The sequence below is a fragment of the Takifugu rubripes genome, chromosome 10 (genome assembly GCF_901000725.2).
Source record: "Takifugu rubripes chromosome 10, fTakRub1.2, whole genome shotgun sequence".
NCBI classification, from domain to species: Eukaryota; Metazoa; Chordata; class Actinopteri; order Tetraodontiformes; family Tetraodontidae; genus Takifugu; species Takifugu rubripes.
Window position 1 is genome coordinate 12,080,669 of NC_042294.1, and position 20,922 is coordinate 12,101,590.

Below are 20,922 nucleotides of genomic sequence, written 5' to 3' on the forward strand. Positions count from 1 at the left end.
TGTAGGGGGCGGGGTTGGCCTCCTGCTAGTCTGAGTGGAGACAGGCAGTCAGTACTTGGTGTGTGTTATGTGTGTGTGTGTGTGTTGTGTGTGTGTCAGGGTGAATAACTGTGACCCATTCACCTGTCTCCCAACGGGTTTCTGTTAATACAGCGTGAGGGCCAACCGGGGCACTGATTGGTCCCTCCAGATTGATGCTGAGGGCGACACCCAGTCTGTCATCAACTGGCCGTCGAGGTATTCCCAGGCTGGTTTTGGGTAGAGAGGAGCCCCCCTCACTGATACTAATGTGGAAGATGCTGTGTTTTGAGCTGCCATCTCACCACCATCGCCTTCGGCTCCTGCCCCCTTTGCTTCAAACATAACTTTTCATGACGCTGTGGTAAATTTAACTGTGTGTGAGACTGAGGGCTGGGTATCATTGCAGTCCTTCATAGGAAGTGATGAGGGAACAAGTGGATTAATAAGGATTTAAAATGTGAAGGATTTAAAATGACTACAGTTTTATGGGAAATGTTCTATAAGAAAGGAAATAAACCAAACACTGCTTGATATGCAAGGTTATCAAGTTACTCAAAAAATAACTGCAAACCACAAATTTGATTCTGGTCCTAAGAGTCATTGACTGGTGAGTCCAGTTGGGTACCCAGCCTTCCTGAACCCCCCCAAAGAGGCGCTGCAGGCTCCCTTAGAGGATCTGCTGACTGCAGTGTTCACTTCAAATTATGTCTGAGTTTAAGCTGCATCCTTGTAGAGTCATGACATTTAAATGCCAAACTCTTTCTTTCCTCGAAGAATCAGAGGCAGGGAGAAGCTTGCCAAGGAGATGGGCCACCAGCAGGATCCTGGGCCGGGGAGGGCTCCCGGGCCGGGGAGGGCTCCCGGGCCGGGGAGGGCTCCCGGGCCCTCAGCATACCACCAAAGCCAGGCAGACCTTCCTGGCCTTCAGCGGGCTTCCCAAAAACACCAGCAGCCACAAGCCCTGCCGGTCCACTGTGGCCCTGCTCGCCCCAGTTCTTTATCTGGGCCCTCCGGTGCTGCAACTAAAACGGGACAGCAGCAGACCCGGGAGGGAGAGTTTGAGGAAACCAAGACCTCAAAGGCAGAGGGTCTCCCGTTGAGTAGGAAAGCAGTGCTGCCCTCTGAGCTCCATCGCAGAGACAGGAGCACCGAAGACCCTTGGAGAGGGAGGGGGGAGGAGCAGATGACCAGGCTACTGAGGTTAAGCCAGGCGTTGCAGGTTAGGAACCCTGAGAGAGGCCGAGGGCGTGATGACGCAGAAGCCCTCAGCACGAACCCGGCACACGACTTCATAGAGGATCACGTGGAAAGTGGCGTCTCTGTGGCCCAGCTCCGGCATTCCTTCCTGGAGGGCACAACCACGAGTGCCACAGCAGCCAGTGGCAGGAGTGAGCTGTAGGTGGTGTGGGCGCTAACGACAGATGGCCCCTGACTAACCACGATGCTGCCCTTTATTTTCAAATGTCCGCATGGTTTGTTTTCGATCCCCTGATTTGCTGCTGAACATGTGCCTGCTGGAAACGCTAACATCTGCATGGTTTCCAAACATAACTGATTATCAGAACCTCATCAGACTGTATCTTCTCATTTCTTGACTGGTGGCCCTCAGGTGAGGTTGAGGGGGATGGTGCATCCAGGGGCTCCAAGGCCCCCTGGAGGGGGGGAAGGCAGTATATTCATAACGGTATATTTGCCGTGGGGAGAATAGGAAAAGCTCGGAGAGCTTTAGGACGCAGCCTTTGCTGAGCACCAGGAGGCTGATAGTGCTCAATCATAACTGTGAAGGAAATTAATCATTTTAATAATTGATTTTTAGAGGGACTGATGCACCAAAATGACCCTTCGAATCAACGCTCTGCTCTGAGTACTGGACTGATTATTATCATGTGTCTTATTGTAAATAATCCTATAGAATGTTGCAGGTCTTTAATCAGATTAATCATGGGCTGAAGCAAACGTTTGTACCTTAGCTAATGATGTTAGTAGAGAGGCTTAGAGGCCAAAGGTCAGACTTTGGCAACAGACGTTACATGTGACCACAACAGGGCAGCATGAATTGGCTTTTGTTAGCTGACACTTCTCGATCTCCTGCGTAATTCTTTACTCAGTCCTGGTTCCCATTTTCATTTCTTCTCAAATTGAGCATGACGGCGCCTTTGCTTTAACCAGCTTACTTTTCCCTGCAATAACATCAGAATTCTCAGCTACTTTTCTGGAGACATGCTGCCCAGCACAGGCTCTCCTAGCTTTGGCTAACTCGCCTTTTCTTCTGCCCTTCTAAAGGTCCTCGGTGAGTTCAGACCTAGCTCCCACTGACGGTAAGTTCCCTTTCTCCCTGCTTTCTTTTGTAGAATTCTGAGGAACTTTTTTCTCATTATTGTTTTGTTTTTTGAAGAAGCAAATGTGTTGGTAACGCATGTCCACGAAGACGACATTAAGTGGCTTCATTTAGTCCATTTGTCCGAGATGTTGGTGAGATAATTGAAGCTCTTCTAGCTTTAGTGGAATTATCAGCAGGGATGTGATGTGTTTGACCAGTCTGTTGACCTGTCGGTGCTCTGAGGTGCTTCTAGACGAGGAGCTTTATTCCATTATCCACTGCAACCAATCCATTTACCCTCCGTCCCATCTTAACCAGTTTATTTAGAGCGGCATTCATAGGTTTGTTATAGTTAACAGTTCACCAAGTGGAAGATTAAATGATCTCCAAGTTAAACATGAATCATATGGAAGGTTCACCTGCTGCAAAGATGGAGTCAGCCTCCCGTACCTGGACAGGGAGCTGGTTCCACAGCAGGGGGCCTGGACAGGGAGCTGGTTCCATAGCAGGGGGGCCTGGACAGGGAGCTGGTTCCATAGCAGGGGGGCCTGGACAGGGAGCTGGTTCCATAGCAGAGGGGCCTGGACAGGGAGCTGGTTCCATAGCAGGGGGGCCTGGACAGGGAGCTGGTTCCATAGCAGGGGGGCCTGGACAGGGAGCTGGTTCCATAGCAGAGGGGCCTGGACAGGGAGCTGGTTCCATAGCAGGGGGGCCTGGACAGGGAGCTGGTTCCACAGCAGGGGGCCTGGACAGGGAGCTGGTTCCATATCAGGGGGGCCTGGACAGGGAGCTGGTTCCACAGCAGGGGGGCCTGGACAGGGAGCTGGTTCCACAGCAGGGGGCCTGGACAGGGAGCTGGTTCCACAGCAGGGGGCCTGGACAGGGAGCTGGTTCCACAGCAGGGACACCCTGATAATAAAGAATTACAATAGTCCAGCCTGGAAGGAACAAATGCATGGACTAACTTTTCAGCATCATGGTGGGTCAGTAGCTTCCTGATCTTTGAGATGTTCCTCAAGTGAAAAAAGGCACTTCTAGAGACTAATTTAATGTGTGAGTTGAAGGAGAGATTTTGATCAAAAGTTACTCCTAGATTCCTCACAGAGAGACTAGATGTTAATGAGATACCATCTAGAGTGATCATGTGATCTAATCTATCTCTGAGAGGTTCAGGACCAAACACCATGACCTCAGTTTTTCCTGGGTTAAGGAGGAGGACATTTGAAGACATCCAGGACTTTGTCTTTAAGACAGGTCTGGAGCTTCACTAACTTCTGTCTCCTCTGGTTTCATGGATAAATAAAGCTGAGTGTCATCAGCATAACGATGAACATTGATCCCATGCTGCCGAATAATAATAATAATAATAATAATAATGTATTCTATGGATTTCACCACACAAAAATGAGTTGACCTAAAGATAAATACAGCCACAGATACAGCAAAATAGGTCAATACAAGGAGATGCGAGTGTGGGAACGAGATTCCAAATCACTCCAACTTTTAAACGCAAACTTCTGGAGTTGTTGCTGGTGCTCACAGTAGCTGCACAGCAAAGGTTCAGAAGAGGACAAAGAGAATTAATATCTGTAATTTATATTACAACCTTGATCATTCGTTAGCCAGAAAGGTTCCACAATAACACTCACATTTAATATAATTTCTTCAAAGTCAGTGCAACATTTTCTTTTCTGGCATCGTCCATTTAAAGAGTGAATGCTTGTTGTGATATTGTTGTTCATGTTATTTCAACAGGATGATCTAATTCTTCATTTTTTAATCTTCTTTGTGTTTGTCCAGTTGATGATGAAAAGCTGGATGAGCGAGCTAAGCTAAGTGTGGCGGCCAAGCGCTCCTTCTTCAGGGTGAGCGTCACGTCTGTCCCCTCCTGGGAGGTTTTAAACATGAAGACACTCATCCTCTGGTCTGGAGGCACACGTTCCTCTCATGATATCTGCTCGGCCGACTCTGTTTCTACGTTCATTTCCCCCTCAGTGGCAACAGAAGAGTGGCGCATGCGTCTTGCCTCATTTCTGGCCTTTTCTTTTTCTCAAACACGCCGTTTACAACTCAGAATTTTCATCTGCTCGTATAAATTTTACTTGCTGTGAGTGAAATATTCTATTAATTTTCTTTTTTTTGGTAATATGTAATAACAGGAACTGGAAAAGAGCATTGATGGAGGAGCCCCTAAAGCCCGATCCAGGAATGCCACAGTGGATCGGAGACTGAGGCGAGCTCAGGACCGCTCCAGGACCCAGCCCGTCACCACCCAGGAGGTGGTCATTGCTGCCCAGTAAGAAACCATTTGAGGATTGTGGAAACTTTTATCGGATGATCTATAAAGGGGAAAACAAATCTGGAACCTGCGTAGAGACTCTCAGATCGATGTGCTATATTAGAAGAGACTTAAGTTAACACTAAAGGCAGAAGAAATGGACAAATAACAGGGTGAATAATAAATCTCTATTAATGATGTAATAATAATAATAATAATGTAGCTCAGAATGCAAAGATAATTTAGAATCCTACTTCAAATTTAGTTGAACCTGATAACCTATCAAACATAATGTTGCCCTGATGATTAATGATGAAAATAATTAAACTGATTTGAAAATATTAAGAATTCCTAAAGTAGAAAGGGTGAACGGCATGATATGAATATCAAGGGGAATGATTTCTTGAGCTGTAAAGATTTCTGTGGTTTAATTTTGAAATGATTTTCCAGAGATCACCTTGTGTGTTTCCTTCTGCCTCTCCTGTTGTACGTCTGTCCTCCTCCTGACCTCTGTAGCGCCCCCCCCTCTGAGCCACAGACTGTTGTCTCCACATTAGGTGGCAGTGCTGCCACTGCACACAGGTACATTGCCTGGCGTTTCATACTCACCCGTCACAACCCGACAGTGCTACTAACTGAAATCAATCTGCGGCGTTACCTTTGGAAGCTCCCAATGTTGGGTTTTGGCGCCCTCTAGTGGCGGTAAACTGAATTGAAGCCAAAGGCAAATCTACAATCCTACTTTAGTGTAACTTGAGAAGTTTCCACCTATTAAAACCGACTCATACCTCCAGTGAGACTTCTCATCAGATTTAGGGGTCAGAAATCTGAATCTGGTTAATTTAGCCAGTTTTGTTGCATGGTCTTTATTCATTGTTTCTGTAGCATTCTTCTTCTTAGCTTATCCGAGCAGCATTTGTAGCAGCCTTTTTCTCCTTGCTCAGCCTGCAGGCAGCCTCGCAGCAGAACGCCACCTCTCAGCAGATTTTGGACCGCACCCTGCTCGAGGCCTCCAAACCAGCACCGATGATGGAGAGAAAGCAGCCAAGTCCCAGTCAAGGTGAACCTGACACGTGCACCCTGAGCCTGGCTGAGAAGATGGCCCTTTTCAACAGGCTGGCTCAGCCTCCGACCCGGGTCACCAGACTCAGAGGGGACCCTCGGCACCGCAGGAACAACGCCCGCTACCAAACACAGCCCATCACCCTTGGAGACATGGAGCAGGTAGGACGTCCACTTAAGCTTCTTCAGCACGGCTCTTCAACCAGTGGTGACAATGGAATCAAAATAAAATTGGTTGAAAACGACTAGTTTGATTCTGAAAATTAAGTTGTCCTGGTCAAATATTGTAATATTATGTTTACAACACAATATTAAAAAAACCCTCCAAACTGAAAACACTGTTGGTGTTGGAGAAAATGTGGTGATATTATATTTTATTCATATTTTGGGTGGATGTTCAGCTGTGGTTATGTTCTGACAGATGTTCTGGCAGATGTTCTGCCAGATGTTCTGAGAGAGATCACATCAATAAACAGGCCATTTTAGCATTATACAGTAAGGGTGACCTGCCACCAGGACCAGAAAAACATGATGAACACTTGCTACAAATGTAACTAAGCAGGAAAAAGAGCAGGAAAAGGCTAAAAAAGGACTCAGAAGTATGAAAGTCATCCTGGATATTACATTATTATTATATACAGTGTGTGTGCATCTAATTATATATATATATATTAAAAAAATTAGATGCAACCCACGATATCATTTTTACCTCATTGCACTCTGTGTAAACTAAACTTTAACTTTAAACCAATAAAAACTGCACTGGAAGACAGATTTTACTTTTCTGTGGAAAAGCGTGAACCATTCCAGAATTGTAAAGAATTCCTGAACCGTTGCTCCAGGAGTCTCCAGACGGTCCAGATGAGCCGGAGCTGTGTGACAGCCCAGTTGAACATCAAGTAAGCGTTTGATTCCTGAGAGCAGCTGGAGCTGCAGCTCTTTTCCGGCCTGTCTTCGTGTCATGTGGTTTCATCAGGAATGCCGTGCATGGCTCTGTTCATCCTGATGCGTCAGGAATGCCGTGCATGGCTCATCTGTTCATCCTGATGACCTCGGCGCCGGAGAACAAGGCTGCCGTTTGTCACTGTTCTCCATGACGGACCACGGAAACATGCTGCGTATGATGCTTGGAGCTTCCCAGATCTCGTGTCTCAGGGCTGTGTTTATTGTAATGTGCGTCGCCTTTAAAGCTGTTTATTAATAAGGCTTCTAGGGGGCGCTGCTGCATGGTTTGGGATGTGATGCCTTCCCTCTGATGTTCCCGTATCAGCTGATTTGTTTAATTGTTGTGGTTCCGCAGCTTCAGAATGGACCAGATTCCCAGTTGGGACCTTTTCCCATGTGTTCCTCCGCTCTGACGGGAGGAACAGTCTCCTCTGAACATGCAGGAGACATCCACATACCTGGCAACCCTGCTGCCCCCAACACACTCTTCCAGCACGCCGGTCCTCTCTGGACTTCCGGAGAATCAGTGGATTCTTCAAGCGGTCCGATGTTTACCCAGGAACAAGATTTGGGAAGAGGGAAGAGGAAGCTGCCTTCCCCTGAGGGGAGAGTCAGGCAGAGTTCTCCACCCCAGCCTCAGACTGGCAAAGAAAGGAGGTGGCAGGAGGAGGGAGAGGAGGAGCAGCAGAGATGGAGCAGAGAGGGAGGGCTCGGACAGATGTCGGAAAACCGCCTGACCCGGGAGAAGGGACAGAACCAGGACCCCCAGCAGAGCAGTTTAGGTAGGAACAGAGAGAAATGTGCCATTTTCCAAAGTTAATCCTGCTCTTGGTAGTGTTCCTACCATGGATACCATGTAACAGTTGTGTTGCTCTGTGATAACATCTGCTCTCACGTGCACGACAACTGCGTCACAACACAACCGTCATTGATCCGTTATTGATCCAACTGTCCGTGGTGCCACAGCTCTTTGGGACTCTGTCTGGACCAGCAGTGCCTGTCGGGATCCAGGAGGGATCCATTGGGAACAGACGGACGAGCCGAAGGACATGACGGCCCGACACATGTCCATCAGAGACAGGTGAGCTCCGCCCTCACCAGGCTTTGATCAGGGGTGATGCCTTAGAGCACACTTTATACTCACTGGGATTCCATCGGGGGTTATTATGGATGGCAACAGGACAGGGAAATGAATCTGCTTCTTGCTTGGATATAAACTATTGTGCGAGAGGGAAACTCAATCTAAATTCAGTGTGTAACCTTCAGCGTGTTGCATGATTAGCGGTTAATTAGGCCGCTGTGGTGTGAGAAGTCTGTTGATTGATTTCTATTATATAATATAATTATGTAATGATGTCAGCTGATGGAAAAGGCTGCGTGCCAGGCTCATATCCATTTAAACTCTGATGCCATTTTCATCTTTGCAAGACAAAAATTGATTTAAATTTGGAATCATTTCATTCCAACTAGGATGTTTCAGCCCGTTAAAGCTCTGGTATTTTTAAAGTTGCATTTTTTTTCATTCTTTCCATCTACAAAAACCTCCAAGATCTTAATGATACAAAAGTAAACTCATGATAAAATTAAGTCTAAAATTCGAAAGCAAAAGGGAGAGTTTACTTTAGCAAGTTTACTCAGGACAAGAGCTGTCCTGTTATTGGACCCAATATTACTGTTATTGAACAGCTGTCCTGTTATTGGACCCAATATTACTGTTATTGAAGAGCTGTCCTGTTATTGGACCCAATATTACTGTTATTGAACAGCTGTCCTGTTATTGGACCCAATATTACTGTTATTGAACAGCTGTCCTGTTATTGGACCCAATATTACTGTTATTGAACAGCTGTCCTGTTATTGGACCCAATATTACTGTTATTGAAGAGCTGTCCTGTTATTGGACCCAATATTACTGTTATTGAAGAGCTGTCCTGTTATTGGACCCAATATTACTGTTATTGAAGAGCTGTCCTGTTATTGGACCCAATATTACTGTTATTGAAGAGCTGTCCTGTTATTGGACCCAATATTACTGTTATTGAACAGCTGTCCTGTTATTGGACCCAATATTACTGTTATTGAACAGCTGTCCTGTTATTGGACCCAATATTACTGTTATTGAACAGCTGTCCTGTTATTGGACCCAATATTACTGTTATTGAACAGCTGTCCTGTTATTGGACCCAATATTACTGTTATTGAAGAGCTGTCCTGTTATTGGACCCAATATTACTGTTATTGAACAGCTGTCCTGTTATTGGACCCAATATTACTGTTATTGAACAGCTGTCCTGTTATTGGACCCAATATTACTGTTATTGAACAGCTGTCCTGTTATTGGACCCAATATTACTGTTATTGAAGAGCTGTCCTGTTATTGGACCCAATATTACTGTTATTGAACAGCTGTCCTGTTATTGGACCCAATATTACTGTTATTGAACAGCTGTCCTGTTATTGGACCCAATATTACTGTTATTGAACAGCTGTCCTGTTATTGGACCCAATATTACTGTTATTGAACAGCTGTCCTGTTATTGGACCCAATATTACTGTTATTGAACAGCTGTCCTGTTATTGGACCCAATATTACTGTTATTGAACAGCTGTCCTGTTATTGGACCCAATATTACTGTTATTGAAGAGCTGTCCTGTTATTGGACCCAATATTACTGTTATTGAAGAGCTGTCCTGTTATTGGACCCCAATATTACTGTTATTGAAGAGCTGTCCTGTTATTGGACCCAATATTACTGTTATTGAACAGCTGTCCTGTTATTGGACCCAATATTACTGTTATTGAAGAGCTGTCCTGTTATTGGACCCAATATTACTGTTATTGAAGAGCTGTCCTGTTATTGGACCCCAATATTACTGTTATTGAAGAGCTGTCCTGTTATTGGACCCAATATTACTGTTATTGAAGAGCTGTCCTGTTATTGGACCCAATATTACTGTTATTGAAGAGCTGTCCTGTTATTGGACCCCAATATTACTGTTATTGAAGAGCTGTCCTGTTATTGGACCCCAATATTACTGTTATTGAACAGCTGTCCTGTTATTGGACAGCTGTCCTGTTATTGGACAGCCAGTAACATGACACCAGATATAGTTCAGTTCAGTTCATAGATGAATGCTTGTACGGTGAGTTTTTATTCCAGTTCCTCTGAATTGAAATCCTCTCCTCAGAGTGGCGTTGTTGAAGAAGAGTGGCGAGCAAGACTGGAGGAACAGAATCAACAGGAAGCAGGGCGGGGCCACGTTTGGTGACCACCAGGTTGGGCCACTGGAGGCGGAGCCAAGCCTCAACACGAAGGTAACCACGATAAGATGATTGGTTGATTAATCAACCACCTTCATCGTAATTGTTTGTTCTTGACGAGAAGAGTTGAAGCACATCTGTTCCCTCACATAACAGCTTCTAACACTGCACTCTTAAATCCCACAACCCCTGAACGCCTCATCACAGCATCCTTGGGTGTTTCTAGGTTCCAAAGAGAATGTGTGGAGACTGTAGGAATATTTCTTGTTGTCCTATTTCTCAGAGCTTTTTAATTGATTTAGTCAGTTGCAACTTTAATGTATATTAGAGTTTCACTGTTCTGATTTACTGTCCCATGTGAAAATGCAAAGGCTATCACGATACATTTTATTTGTAATATCAGTTAACCACACAATTCTTATTTAACTCAAACATTCACGTTCCCATTGTCAAATTTTAGAAACCAAGCTTCTACTTTCCTCTTAAGCTGCTGCCTTCATCTGTTTAATAATATGGGGTCATGAATTTAATACTTTATACTCAATCTTAAGATTAATCAGGATTCTTTTGCCTAATTTCGTAAATAAAACCCACTTCTCTGTTTAGTTTCGTTGCACATGTATATTTATTTAGAAGAATTCTGTGCATGGAAGCTGACTTTTTCCTCAAATGTTCATAAGATAAGGAGGAATTGTTCGTTGCACCTTGCTAGCTTCTGTAGCTACGACTCCACTTTCTCTGCTAATCTGCATGTTCATGTAAACCCTCTTTCTTCTCTTTGTTCCTTGTCTGTCAAAGAATAAAGGTGATTTCTGTCTGCATGCAGAGTTTAGTTCTGTGGGGGTGTTGAAAGTTTCTGTTTAGCTGTCACCCCCCCCACACACACACACCTCATCACATGACGTCCTAATGAGATCAGAGGTGAACACTGGATTCCTAATCAAGTTTAAGAGCTTTTCGTCTCCCCTTGTTCAACACAATTTACATCATTTCCTGTTTCCTCTTTTAGTTCAAAGTTATGCAACTGCATCAGAATAAAATAAAGTCTCTCGTTGTTCCAACACATAATCTTTACCAAGCTAATTCAAACCGAGGTAGTTCCGGAATTCCAGTTGCATCACAGATCACGTGATCTTGCACCACTGGCTGGGATAGTAAAACCATGCAAAATATAAAAAGAACACAAAAAAGCATGCGCACGACAATACACAGTGTCAATACTCACTGTGTTCACCGAACATCACTCCCTAATTTTGATGGGTTTCAAGCAGCTCTTGGTCACATACCTATTAGGAAAATAGGAGAACATACACCGATATGTAGTCGTCCTGAGTAATGATACAGTAACTCTGTTTGTCTTAAAGAGTCCTCATTTCCATCACCTGGATCATTCTGCTCATCTTTCCTCTGATTTTATCTTTAGGAGCCCATCGTTGCACCTCCTCCCTCTCCACCTGCTGACCCTCCCTTCCATGTTTCTTCTCCCAATGAGTCAGTTGCACAGGTAGGAGCCTGATCCCCCCCTCATTCATTTACCTGTGCGATCAGTCTGGCAACACCCAAAGCTTCATATACCTGTCTCCCCCCCCCCCCCGTCTAAACTGCCATCCTCTTACATCCTAGCCCTTTTGTGTGGTCATCTCGCCCTCTGCATCTCCTCGAACCATGCAGGTGGATGAGAGACACCCCTGGAGAAGGAAGGTGACCCTGACAGTCCTGTAGTCAAGATTCTGCCATTCAGACATATCACATGTTCAGACATATCACATGTTCAGACATATCACATGTTCAGACATATCACATGTTCAGACATATCACATGTTCAGACATATCACATGTTCTTTGATGTCCCTTTCTAGTTGAATCTCCATGTAATTCCTCTATTCAGCCAGTCAGATCCACGTGTGCCTATTCTTTAGAGAATAACCCAGTCTGAGACGGAGGTCCGGAACGTCGAGGCTCAGCTGTCCATCCAGGAGAGGAAGCAGCAGATAGTAGCCCAGGAGGAGGCCTGGAAGGCCAAAGGTCATGGCGCTGCCAACGACTCCGCCCAGTTCACCGTTGCTGCACGAATGGTGAAGAAAGGTCAGAGCCCACGACACTCTGCACACTGCAGCTCCTGCGATGAAGCAGACTGATATCCAAGAAGAAAAAGGTTTCCTGGCTGGAGGTGCTCAGGACTTCGAGTCCCTGTTGACACATCCGTGTGTTTTCCACACATGTAAATGGACTCGCACAGATTAATGTCATGGATGTCTGGATGGGCATTAGAATCCTCCCACTCCTCATTTTAAGGCCTTTTGCTACTGCTAGGTCCACATGCACTGCGTGGGCATATACGTTAGCTTTATTGGTACATTATTTAACTAATTTGTTCACACACCGGTACCTGATCATGTGATCATGTGACCGTGATTTCCTCACTCAGGGTTGGCGTCTCCTTCTGCATTACAAGCTTCAGTGCTCTCCAAACCCAAAAATGGGACCATCGCCATCTCCAAACCACAGGAAGGTCCGTTGCTGTTGTGATGAGTTTATTCTACCTTCACACCCATCCGACATGTATGGATCCCTAGGATCCCCCCCCCCCCATCTGTGTAATTGGTAATTGTGTGAACCACCTATATGATGTTTAAATAACACTGTGTGCAGGTAGTTGGGGGCCACTGTCAAAAACCTGTCAAATTATTAATCATTTCTTAGCTATATTATTCTGAGAATGAATGAATGTGTTCACTTCAGTTTCCCTGTTGCTCATCTTCTGTTTTAAATTGGCATTAATCACCCCGTGTTCACTCTTAAATTAAGATATTAATCTGCAGATTTGTGTCTAAATCCAGTGACGAAGGCTGGATCAGGTCTGAACGTGGAGTCGGACATGAAGCTTGAGCAGCTGGAGTCCTTCCTTGGAAAGCTCAATAAAGGTCAGTCATTGTTGGATTATGTTATTATTATCATTATTATTATTATTATTATTATCATTATTATTATTCCCTGACAGGAAAATGACCATGTAACCAGTGTTGTATGAATGTGTCCCCGGCTAGGCGATTAGCATTAATCGTCTTTAGTTTTAGAATTATGAAAATTTTAAAACAAGGTTATTATTTTTTTAGTATTTTAAATCAAATCAAATGAGATGACCTCTCTGTTCCACCCTGCTCCTCCTCAGCACCTTGTCTCCCAGAGGCAACCATCACAGTCACAGAGAAGAAGGTAAAGGAAGTAATGGCCCTCGAGGATGAAGCCTTCTCTAAATTCTACCGCGCGGTGGAGGAGCTCCCAGCCTCTGTCAACATGCTGGAAGTCCATGAAGACTTCGATGCCATCTTTGGTCCTCTGGCACCAAAGTAAGCTCTACAAGCCCAAATCTGGACTCTGGGACTAGTTTAGCCATTTTGATACCTTACTCTTCCTTAGACTAACCTCAGAAATGGTGCAGCACAAACGAGCAGTCCGCCCGACCCGGAACATCCAGGCGTCCAGGAACCCCCTGAAATCTCTGGCTGCCCGGGAGGACATCAGGCACGAGTACACGGAGCAAAGGCTGAACATCGGCCAGCTGGAGAGCAAGAGGATGAAGGCTGAGAGGAGTGAGTGTCTTTGGATATGCCAGTAAACTATGTTCTCCATAAAGAGCTGTGACATTATATTATTATATATTTATTATTATATATGTTGTACATAAGGGTGAGGATGTGAGCTGACCTAGTTCAGTCGTCACTTTCTGGTTCGTGTCCAGAGTCTTGATCATAGGCCTGGTCATTTATTTACCGTATTTATTTATTGGTCTTTTTTCCTGATAAATGTAAGAGACGTGGCTCTTTTTCTGTGTTATGATGACGCTTGATGACGTTGGTGTGTTCCCCTGCAGTGAACAAGACCTCTGGCTTCTCTGACGTGGCTCTGGCCGGTCTGGCCAGCACGGAGAATTTCAGCAGCATCAACCTGCGCAGCGTCAGCATCTCTGAACACGTGTCCAACAACAGCGCGGTGCCTTACAAGAAACTCATGCTGTTACAGGTCAAAGGTCAGTGCACCTCACCAGCAGAGGGAAATGCACAAATCCATCATGATTGTTCGGATCTCCTCCAGAACAAAACCCATTAGTGGGATCATGTGATTTACAGCATCAGATACTATAGTCTTACTCTAGGATTGACCACTAGGTGGCGTTTATAGTTAAAATAATATCCCTGTAGTCATATTTACAGTCAGACCAATGCAAAGCCTTCTGCTGATCAGAGGCTTCCATAGTGACGTCTCCTTAGCTCCCAGAGGTGCCACAGAGGCTAATTTTAAGGAGGTTGTGGGACAGAGTTGGTGAAAACAGATGTAAAGACATTTCGAGTGTTACCTGTGATGATTAAACCATCCGTCTCTGTAACGGTGTTTCAGGACGACGCCATGTTCAGACCCGGCTAGTGGAGCCCAGAGCACCCTCCCTGAACAGCGGTGACTGTTTCCTGCTGGTTACACCACAACACTGCTTTGTCTGGACTGGAGAATTTGCAAATGTCATTGAGAAGAACAAGGTCTGACTGTGGTAGAGTTAAGAACTTGAAAACATGTGGCGTCTTTCATCTGTGGTGTGACAGAAGCTTAGGGTTGAGAAGCCTGATGCTATATAGGCAGACTAACCCTAACACAGGAAGCCACGCTTGGTGTTTTAGAGGAAACACCTGGGAAACAGCCTGGCCTCCTGACCTTGAACTGACCTTGAACTGATAAACGACTCTGTTGGTACCGTACGATGGTGCTGCACAACATCGCTCCCTCTCATGTGGTTTTGCTTTTACCCAGAAAGTTCTACCAGCACATTTTATTAGGTAACAGTAATAAGGGACATGAGATTAAGGTTTGTGCGTTTAGTGAATCGTGTATTTGGCTCCGCCAAAACAAATAGTTCCACAGCTGGAAGGGAAATGGGCTGTAACATCTGTATAAAGTCCCGTTCCTATTCTACTCTATAGCAGCACTCATAGAAGAAGTAACAGCTGTAGAATCCTGTAAATCACCTGTGGATTTAAAGGTTTGTGCTAAAATGACGCCTCATCTATTTCTTTGATGTTGTGTTTAGGCATCAGAGTTAGCTAATTTTATCCAAAGTAAGAGAGACATGGGCTGCCGAGCTCAAGATGTCCAGCTCATTGAGGAAGGCATGAACAACCACGCTTCCCAGGAATTCTGGAAAATCCTAGGAGGACAGTTGAGTATTCAATGTGAGCATTTTACATTTGACACACAAAACCTTGACAAATACAGTTCTCAAGTTTTGAAATAAATGCTTTTCTCCTCCTTCAGCTGCAGGAACACCAGATGAGGACGAGCTGTATGAAGGTGCCATCGTGGAGACCAACTGTATATACCGCCTGGTGGAGGACAGACTGGTTCCAGATGATGATTTTTGGGCCAAAATGCCTCGTTGTTCTCTGCTTGACCCTAAAGAGGTCAGACACATGAGTAGGAACGGACATGTTTCTAGTGACACATCAGCTGTTCCATCAGAATCATCTCTCTGTTGTTTGTTGCAGGTTCTGGTGTTTGACTTTGGCAGTGAGATGTATATCTGGCACGGGAAGGAAGTGACGCTGGCCCAAAGGAAGGTGGCCTTCCAGCTGGCCAAACACCTGTGGAACGGAACCTTCGACTACACCAACTGTGACATCAACCCTCTGGACCCAGGAGAGTGCAACCCGCTCATCCCCAAGTATGCACATCTCTGCACCACCACATGATGGAACATTCTGTAATAATATTCTGGATGTATCAGAGGAGCAGGGCCCGATATCAGGATGGAAAGAACTTAGAAGCATTGTTCTTTATCTGCTTCCCTCTGTGGATGACGAATGTGTGGTAGGAAAGGTCAGGGGCGACCTGACTGGGCGGTGTTTGGAAGGCTGACTCAGCACAATGAAACAACTCTGTTCAAGGAGAAGTTCGTGGACTGGAGCGACTCCAGGAAAACCCCCAGTCCCAGCAAAGTCCCCAACGACCGCGTGTCGGATCAGAAAGTACGGCGATTCATCCGGAATCAGGAAGCGGTGTTGGTTCGGTCCCAGTCTTCTCACTCTTCATCCTCACAGCAGGATCCATCCCACTCTGACCCACGTAACGCCTGTGACACCTCCCTGATGCTGCACCTTCAGCCCAGGCCTGTCAACACCCGATTGGACGGCACGAATGTGGGCCGCGGCTACGGTCTGGTGGAGGCGGAGGACTGGCGGAGCTATGAGATTACCACCCTGGCAGTGGAGGTTTGGCATATCCTGGAGTTCGACTACAGCCGTCTGCCACGCCAGAGCATCGGGCAGTTCCATGAAGGCGACACCTACGTGGTGAAGTGGAAGTACATGGTTAGCACAGCAGGTGGGTCCCCTGGAGCAACGCCACTCCAATGACTGGTTCTAGACATCTTTCCAGAACAGCGTCGCGGTCGTCACTCTGGATCCGTTCATCATAACCCTGTCAAAATCAATCATTTCGCAATAGCTTTTTCAACATAACGTTTGAACTGTGGTATAATAGTGACGTGTGGCTCTGGCTCAGGGTGCAGATGTGCTGCAGCTCTATAAACTCATTTTCTCCTGCAGTTGGAAGAAGGCAGAATTCTGAGATCAAGATGTCAGCGGCCGGAAAGGAGAAGTGCTGTTACTTCTTCTGGCAGGGCCGCAACGCCACCATCAGTGAGAAGGGAACATCGGCACTCATGACCGTGGAGCTGGATGAGGAGCGCGGTGCCCAGGTATGGCCAACTACACCTAATGAGCTATCACCAGCGGCCTGTAACTGTTCACGCCTGCTCAAAGTTTAGCTAGTGGAAGATCCAATGAGAACTCTGGGATTAAAAATAATGATAATGAGCAGCTGTAACTCAAGTGTCTGATGACATTGTCAGAGTTTCTGACCAGCAGAGCCCAAACTGTTGCATGTAGTCTCTCCATCCCATACTCAAGACACCATTTTCCTTTGGGATACCAACACATTTTCCTTTCTCAGTCATTGTGTGATGCTAGAGCAGAAAAACCAATGAAACATAGCCGCTAGATGTTCTGGATGCAGTTCTGGTGCATCTCCGCTCCCAAAATGTCTACTTTAGCTGAATGGCGCAGCAGGGGGCGCTACGTCACTAAAGCTCGGCACAACGCTGCGCTTGTGGGACAGAAATTTGGATCGAAGAAAAAGTTCAAAATGAAAAATCATGTTTACGGCAGATCAGTGACAACTGTGCAGAACGGACCTGGAAAATAATGGAATTACCCATAATAGACACGTTTATCCAAACACAAAAGGTACAACCTTCAAATCACCTAGATGGAGGAACTATTGCATATAATGTCTTCTTTTGTGGACCGTGTTAGAGACCACAAATTGGTAACATCACGTGATTTACGTGAGTTCCTTCATTGAAGAGGCACCTGGTTTATTATTTATTTATTTATTGTGGAGGGCAGAGGAAGGAGCGGACATCTATCAGTGTGTTTCCCAACCAGGACACTAACTAGTGGTATCGTTCACTGTGTGAAATGTTGTCAAGTTACTAACAACTGAGTCATATAATGGTTTTTTTTGCAGTTACACTTCTTATGTTTTTAAGTAGTAGTGGTCCATCTCCTTTTGTCCTGGCCCAATTGACTTCAGGTTCAGGTCCAGCAGGGCAAGGAACCTCCGTGTTTCTTGCAGTGCTTCAAGGGGGGGATGGTCATCCACTCAGGAAAGAGGGAAGAGGAGGAGGAGGAGGAGAACTGCCAGAGTACGTCCACATCACTGTTAATGTTGTGTTGGACCACAACTTTGTTTCACCCGCGAAAACGCTTCCTGCTCTGCGTCTGTGGCCTTTATAACAGACGACTGGCGTCTGTACTGTGTTCGTGGGGAAGTGGCTGTGGAGGGACACCTAGTGGAGGTCGCGTGTAACTGCAGCAGTCTGCGCTCGCGCGTCTCCATGCTGCTGTTGTGCGTCAGCCAGGCGCTCATCTACCTGTGGCACGGCTGCAAGGCTCAGACACACACTCAGGAAGTGGCGCGAACTGCAGCTAACCAGATTAAAGAGCAGTGAGTAGAAGCCTGGAAACCTGCTCGGTTGTCTTACCTCCCTGAATCTGAGTGTTTTGTGTAGATGCCCTCTAGAAACAGGCCTCCACAGCAGCAGCAATGTTACTATTTGGGAATGTGATGAGGGGGCGGAGCCTGCAGCATTCTGGGAAGCCCTTGGGCGGAGAGACAGGAAAGCCTATGACTGCATGCTGCAAGGTAGGGAGCACGTTTCATTTTCCACAGTGGATTTCTGTTGATCCCGTGATCACAACTGTGGAATGACCTCTGACCCTCAGACCCGGGGCGATTCAACTTCACCCCCCGACTCTACCAGCTGAGCAGCAGCTCTGGCCAGTTTACAGCCGTGGAGTTTCTGTATCCAGCGAGAGACTCCAAGAAGGTCAACTCCATGCCCTTCCTGGAGGAGGATCTGTACACCGCCTCACAGCCAGGTGCCTTTGACCTGCAGCCTCATCTGCCAGATCCCAGATGATTCTGAGAAAAGCTCTTGCATATTTTTGCAACTCTTTCGTCAGGTCGTATGTTTATATACGATCTCCGCGTTAGCTAACCTTTATATAGCATGTTTTGAAAAAGATGACGGTTAATATTTTCTGCAGCTTTGCTCGTATCGCCAAGGTTATTGCTAATGGTTACCTGACCATTTTTGTCTGATCTTCAGCCCTGTTCCTGGTAGACAACCACCATGAGGTCTATCTGTGGCAGGGCTGGTGGCCTCAGGACACTGGAAACACTGGCTCCGCTCGTATTCGCTGGGACGTGGACAGGAAATGTGCCATGGAGACTGTGCTGCAGTACTGCCAAGGTACTCTAGCCACACCTGTGGTTCAGCCATTGGTCACCTGTGGCTCGGCCATTGGTCACCCGTGGTTCCGCCATTGGTGACCTGTGGTTCGGCCATTGGTGACCTGTGGTTCGGCCATAGGTGACCCGTGGTTCGGCCATAGGTGACCTGTGGTTCGGCCATAGGTGACCTGTGGTTCGGCCATTGTGTGGGGCCTGGTTTAGGTTTGGTGGACCCAGCCTTCACTGCTTTTCTATATTAAAATGAAACAAGCATTTTCGGTTTGCTGCAACAGACAAAAATGGGAAGAAGCCACCGAAGGCGTACCTGATCCATGCAGGTCTGGAGCCTCTCACCTTCACCAACATGTTCCCCAGCTGGGAGCATCGAGAGGACATCGCTGAGATCACAGAGAGGGTGTGTGGAGAAGGGTCAGGCCTGCAGGATTTACATGATGCTGCAGCCAAACACGAGGCCCTGGGCATTTTTAGCTGTTTTTTTTTTAACTCTGCTTTGAATATTTTCACTTCTTGTGCTGTCAAGGAGGCAGAGGTCTGTAACCAGATCATCCTCGTGGAAGATGTGTTGGCCCGGCTGTGTAAGACCACCTACCCGCTGGCAGAGCTTCTAGCCCGGCCATTGCCTGAGGGTGTCGACCCTCTTCGACTGGAGGTCTACTTGACAGATGAGGACTTTGAGGTAAAACTATAGCAGCAAACCAGAGTCTCAGTAAGATTTGAATGAACAACACGTTTACTAAAGTAAATGATATGCCGACAGGCTGCAACTACGTCTGGGCAGCCATGGTCAGAATGTGCTGTTCATGTAAAGTGTTCGAAGCAGCCACGTTCCATAGATCTGGCTCTAGGGTGGCTAAACCACCGAGTGAGGAGATTTGGGGCTTCTCTTTCTTCATGACCACTGTATCTCACAGAGGATATAGGCAAAGGCAGGGTGCACCCTAAAGTGCGTGGCCAGCTCGTTGCAGGGCCCTAAGTTAGCATTTGGGGCTTCAGTGCCTTGCTCAAGGGTACCTGAGCGGTGTTGAAAAGATTATTCAGTCCTACTTTGCATTTCAACTGCTTCTTGAAGTCTTCCTGTCCTCTGATTGCCAAAGGTTGCTCAGTTACTGTAGCAGTTTGGTCTTTAGAACACTAGGTGGAGGTGGAGGTGGGTTAGAAGTGAACCTTTGCTTTAATATTGGTCCTTCCTCCGGGCTGTGGGGGGTGAGCAGGAGGAGGTGAGTCTTCCGATAAGCGTCGATGACCATCAGTCGGTTTTATTGATGCTTCATCGATCCCGTGGGTCTGTTTCCATCTCACTTTAGCGAGTTGTTGACTCGTGGTTAAGCTCTGAGCTCACCATGCATGCAGCTCCTACAGGACCGGATGGTCCAGAGGCTGCTCACTAACCTCTGGCAGGACACCGATGATGCGTTTGATCCACAGACGGCCCTGGAGATGAGCAGAGAGGAGTACAGCAGTCTGCCTGGCTGGAAGCAGGTCAACCTAAAGAAGTCTAAAGGACTTTTCTGAGCTGTGGTGAGAGGTTGGAGGCTGTGGAGGCCGATTTACCATGAGGACTGGGAGGTCCAGGACATGACGGGAGAAAGAAGACCGAGGCTGGTGAATGTGAGCTTCCAGCTGTGGCCAGATGCTCTGATTGGATGTATTGATATTTTTTTTCATGAATTTGTACATATGTTACTCCTGAGATTTACCTAGAGGGAGCAGGCGGTGACGGTCCTCAACAACGTGTTAGTCCAGGATCTGTTGTAGCAGGATGACGCCTGACGCTTCATTTTTAAACCAGTGCCTTGCTTTGTGTACAGTTTCTATACAGTTGTTAGTCTGCATTTTGAATACGTTTTGGAATATAAAGATTAGTGAAAATAAACTGGAGATCAAAACGAGTCCCATATTCAATATGACATTATGCTGTGAATATAAATGTACACATGCTTCTTTCTGGTGATCAGATATCTTATTACAGTCCACAAAATAATCTGCATCAAACCTCCAAAAAGCTGTTAATTCTCTGTTTTAAACTAATTTAATTAATTCTGTTTTATTCTCAAGTCACGTTGCACTAGATTGATTCCCCACTAGGGGGCAGGATATTTCTATGCTTTAACAGGGCAGCCGATTCGTGATCAGTCACGTGTTAGAAATGGCCCTGAAGGACGGAAATTA

General features: G+C 46.2%; 1 protein-coding gene across 13 annotated transcripts in view; it reads left to right on the forward strand.

Annotated features, from left to right (window-relative positions):
* The window catches only part of svila (supervillin a), a 42,303-nt gene extending 21,660 nt beyond the window's left edge, over nt 1–20,643 (forward strand). For 2 of the 13 annotated variants that reach the window (XM_029842890.1, XM_029842889.1), the window contains 34 exons: nt 154–237; nt 796–1,416; nt 2,305–2,339; nt 4,142–4,206; nt 4,501–4,637; nt 5,136–5,201; nt 5,564–5,843; nt 6,524–6,580; nt 6,982–7,408; nt 7,593–7,707; nt 9,816–9,942; nt 11,312–11,392; nt 11,512–11,589; nt 11,808–11,973; nt 12,317–12,400; nt 12,711–12,812; nt 13,061–13,238; nt 13,309–13,481; nt 13,763–13,918; nt 14,287–14,423; nt 14,969–15,110; nt 15,193–15,338; nt 15,423–15,598; nt 15,749–15,902; nt 15,975–16,257; nt 16,482–16,633; nt 17,530–17,641; nt 17,736–17,943; nt 18,008–18,141; nt 18,222–18,377; nt 18,608–18,751; nt 19,026–19,147; nt 19,274–19,429; nt 20,179–20,643. In XM_029842890.1, coding sequence (XP_029698750.1) covers nt 154–237; nt 796–1,416; nt 2,305–2,339; nt 4,142–4,206; nt 4,501–4,637; nt 5,136–5,201; nt 5,564–5,843; nt 6,524–6,580; nt 6,982–7,408; nt 7,593–7,707; nt 9,816–9,942; nt 11,312–11,392; nt 11,512–11,589; nt 11,808–11,973; nt 12,317–12,400; nt 12,711–12,812; nt 13,061–13,238; nt 13,309–13,481; nt 13,763–13,918; nt 14,287–14,423; nt 14,969–15,110; nt 15,193–15,338; nt 15,423–15,598; nt 15,749–15,902; nt 15,975–16,257; nt 16,482–16,633; nt 17,530–17,641; nt 17,736–17,943; nt 18,008–18,141; nt 18,222–18,377; nt 18,608–18,751; nt 19,026–19,147; nt 19,274–19,429; nt 20,179–20,265 — 5,341 coding nt within the window. In that variant the 3' untranslated portion in view covers nt 20,266–20,643. The remainder of the gene's footprint in view (nt 1–153; nt 238–795; nt 1,417–2,304; nt 2,340–4,141; nt 4,207–4,500; nt 4,638–5,135; nt 5,202–5,563; nt 5,844–6,523; nt 6,581–6,981; nt 7,409–7,592; nt 7,708–9,815; nt 9,943–11,311; nt 11,393–11,511; nt 11,590–11,807; nt 11,974–12,316; nt 12,401–12,710; nt 12,813–13,060; nt 13,239–13,308; nt 13,482–13,762; nt 13,919–14,286; nt 14,424–14,968; nt 15,111–15,192; nt 15,339–15,422; nt 15,599–15,748; nt 15,903–15,974; nt 16,258–16,481; nt 16,634–17,529; nt 17,642–17,735; nt 17,944–18,007; nt 18,142–18,221; nt 18,378–18,607; nt 18,752–19,025; nt 19,148–19,273; nt 19,430–20,178) is intronic. The other 11 variants (XM_029842893.1, XM_029842891.1, XM_029842892.1 and 8 more) reach the window with 11 other exon arrangements.
* The last annotated feature ends 279 nt before the right edge of the window (nt 20,644–20,922 follow it).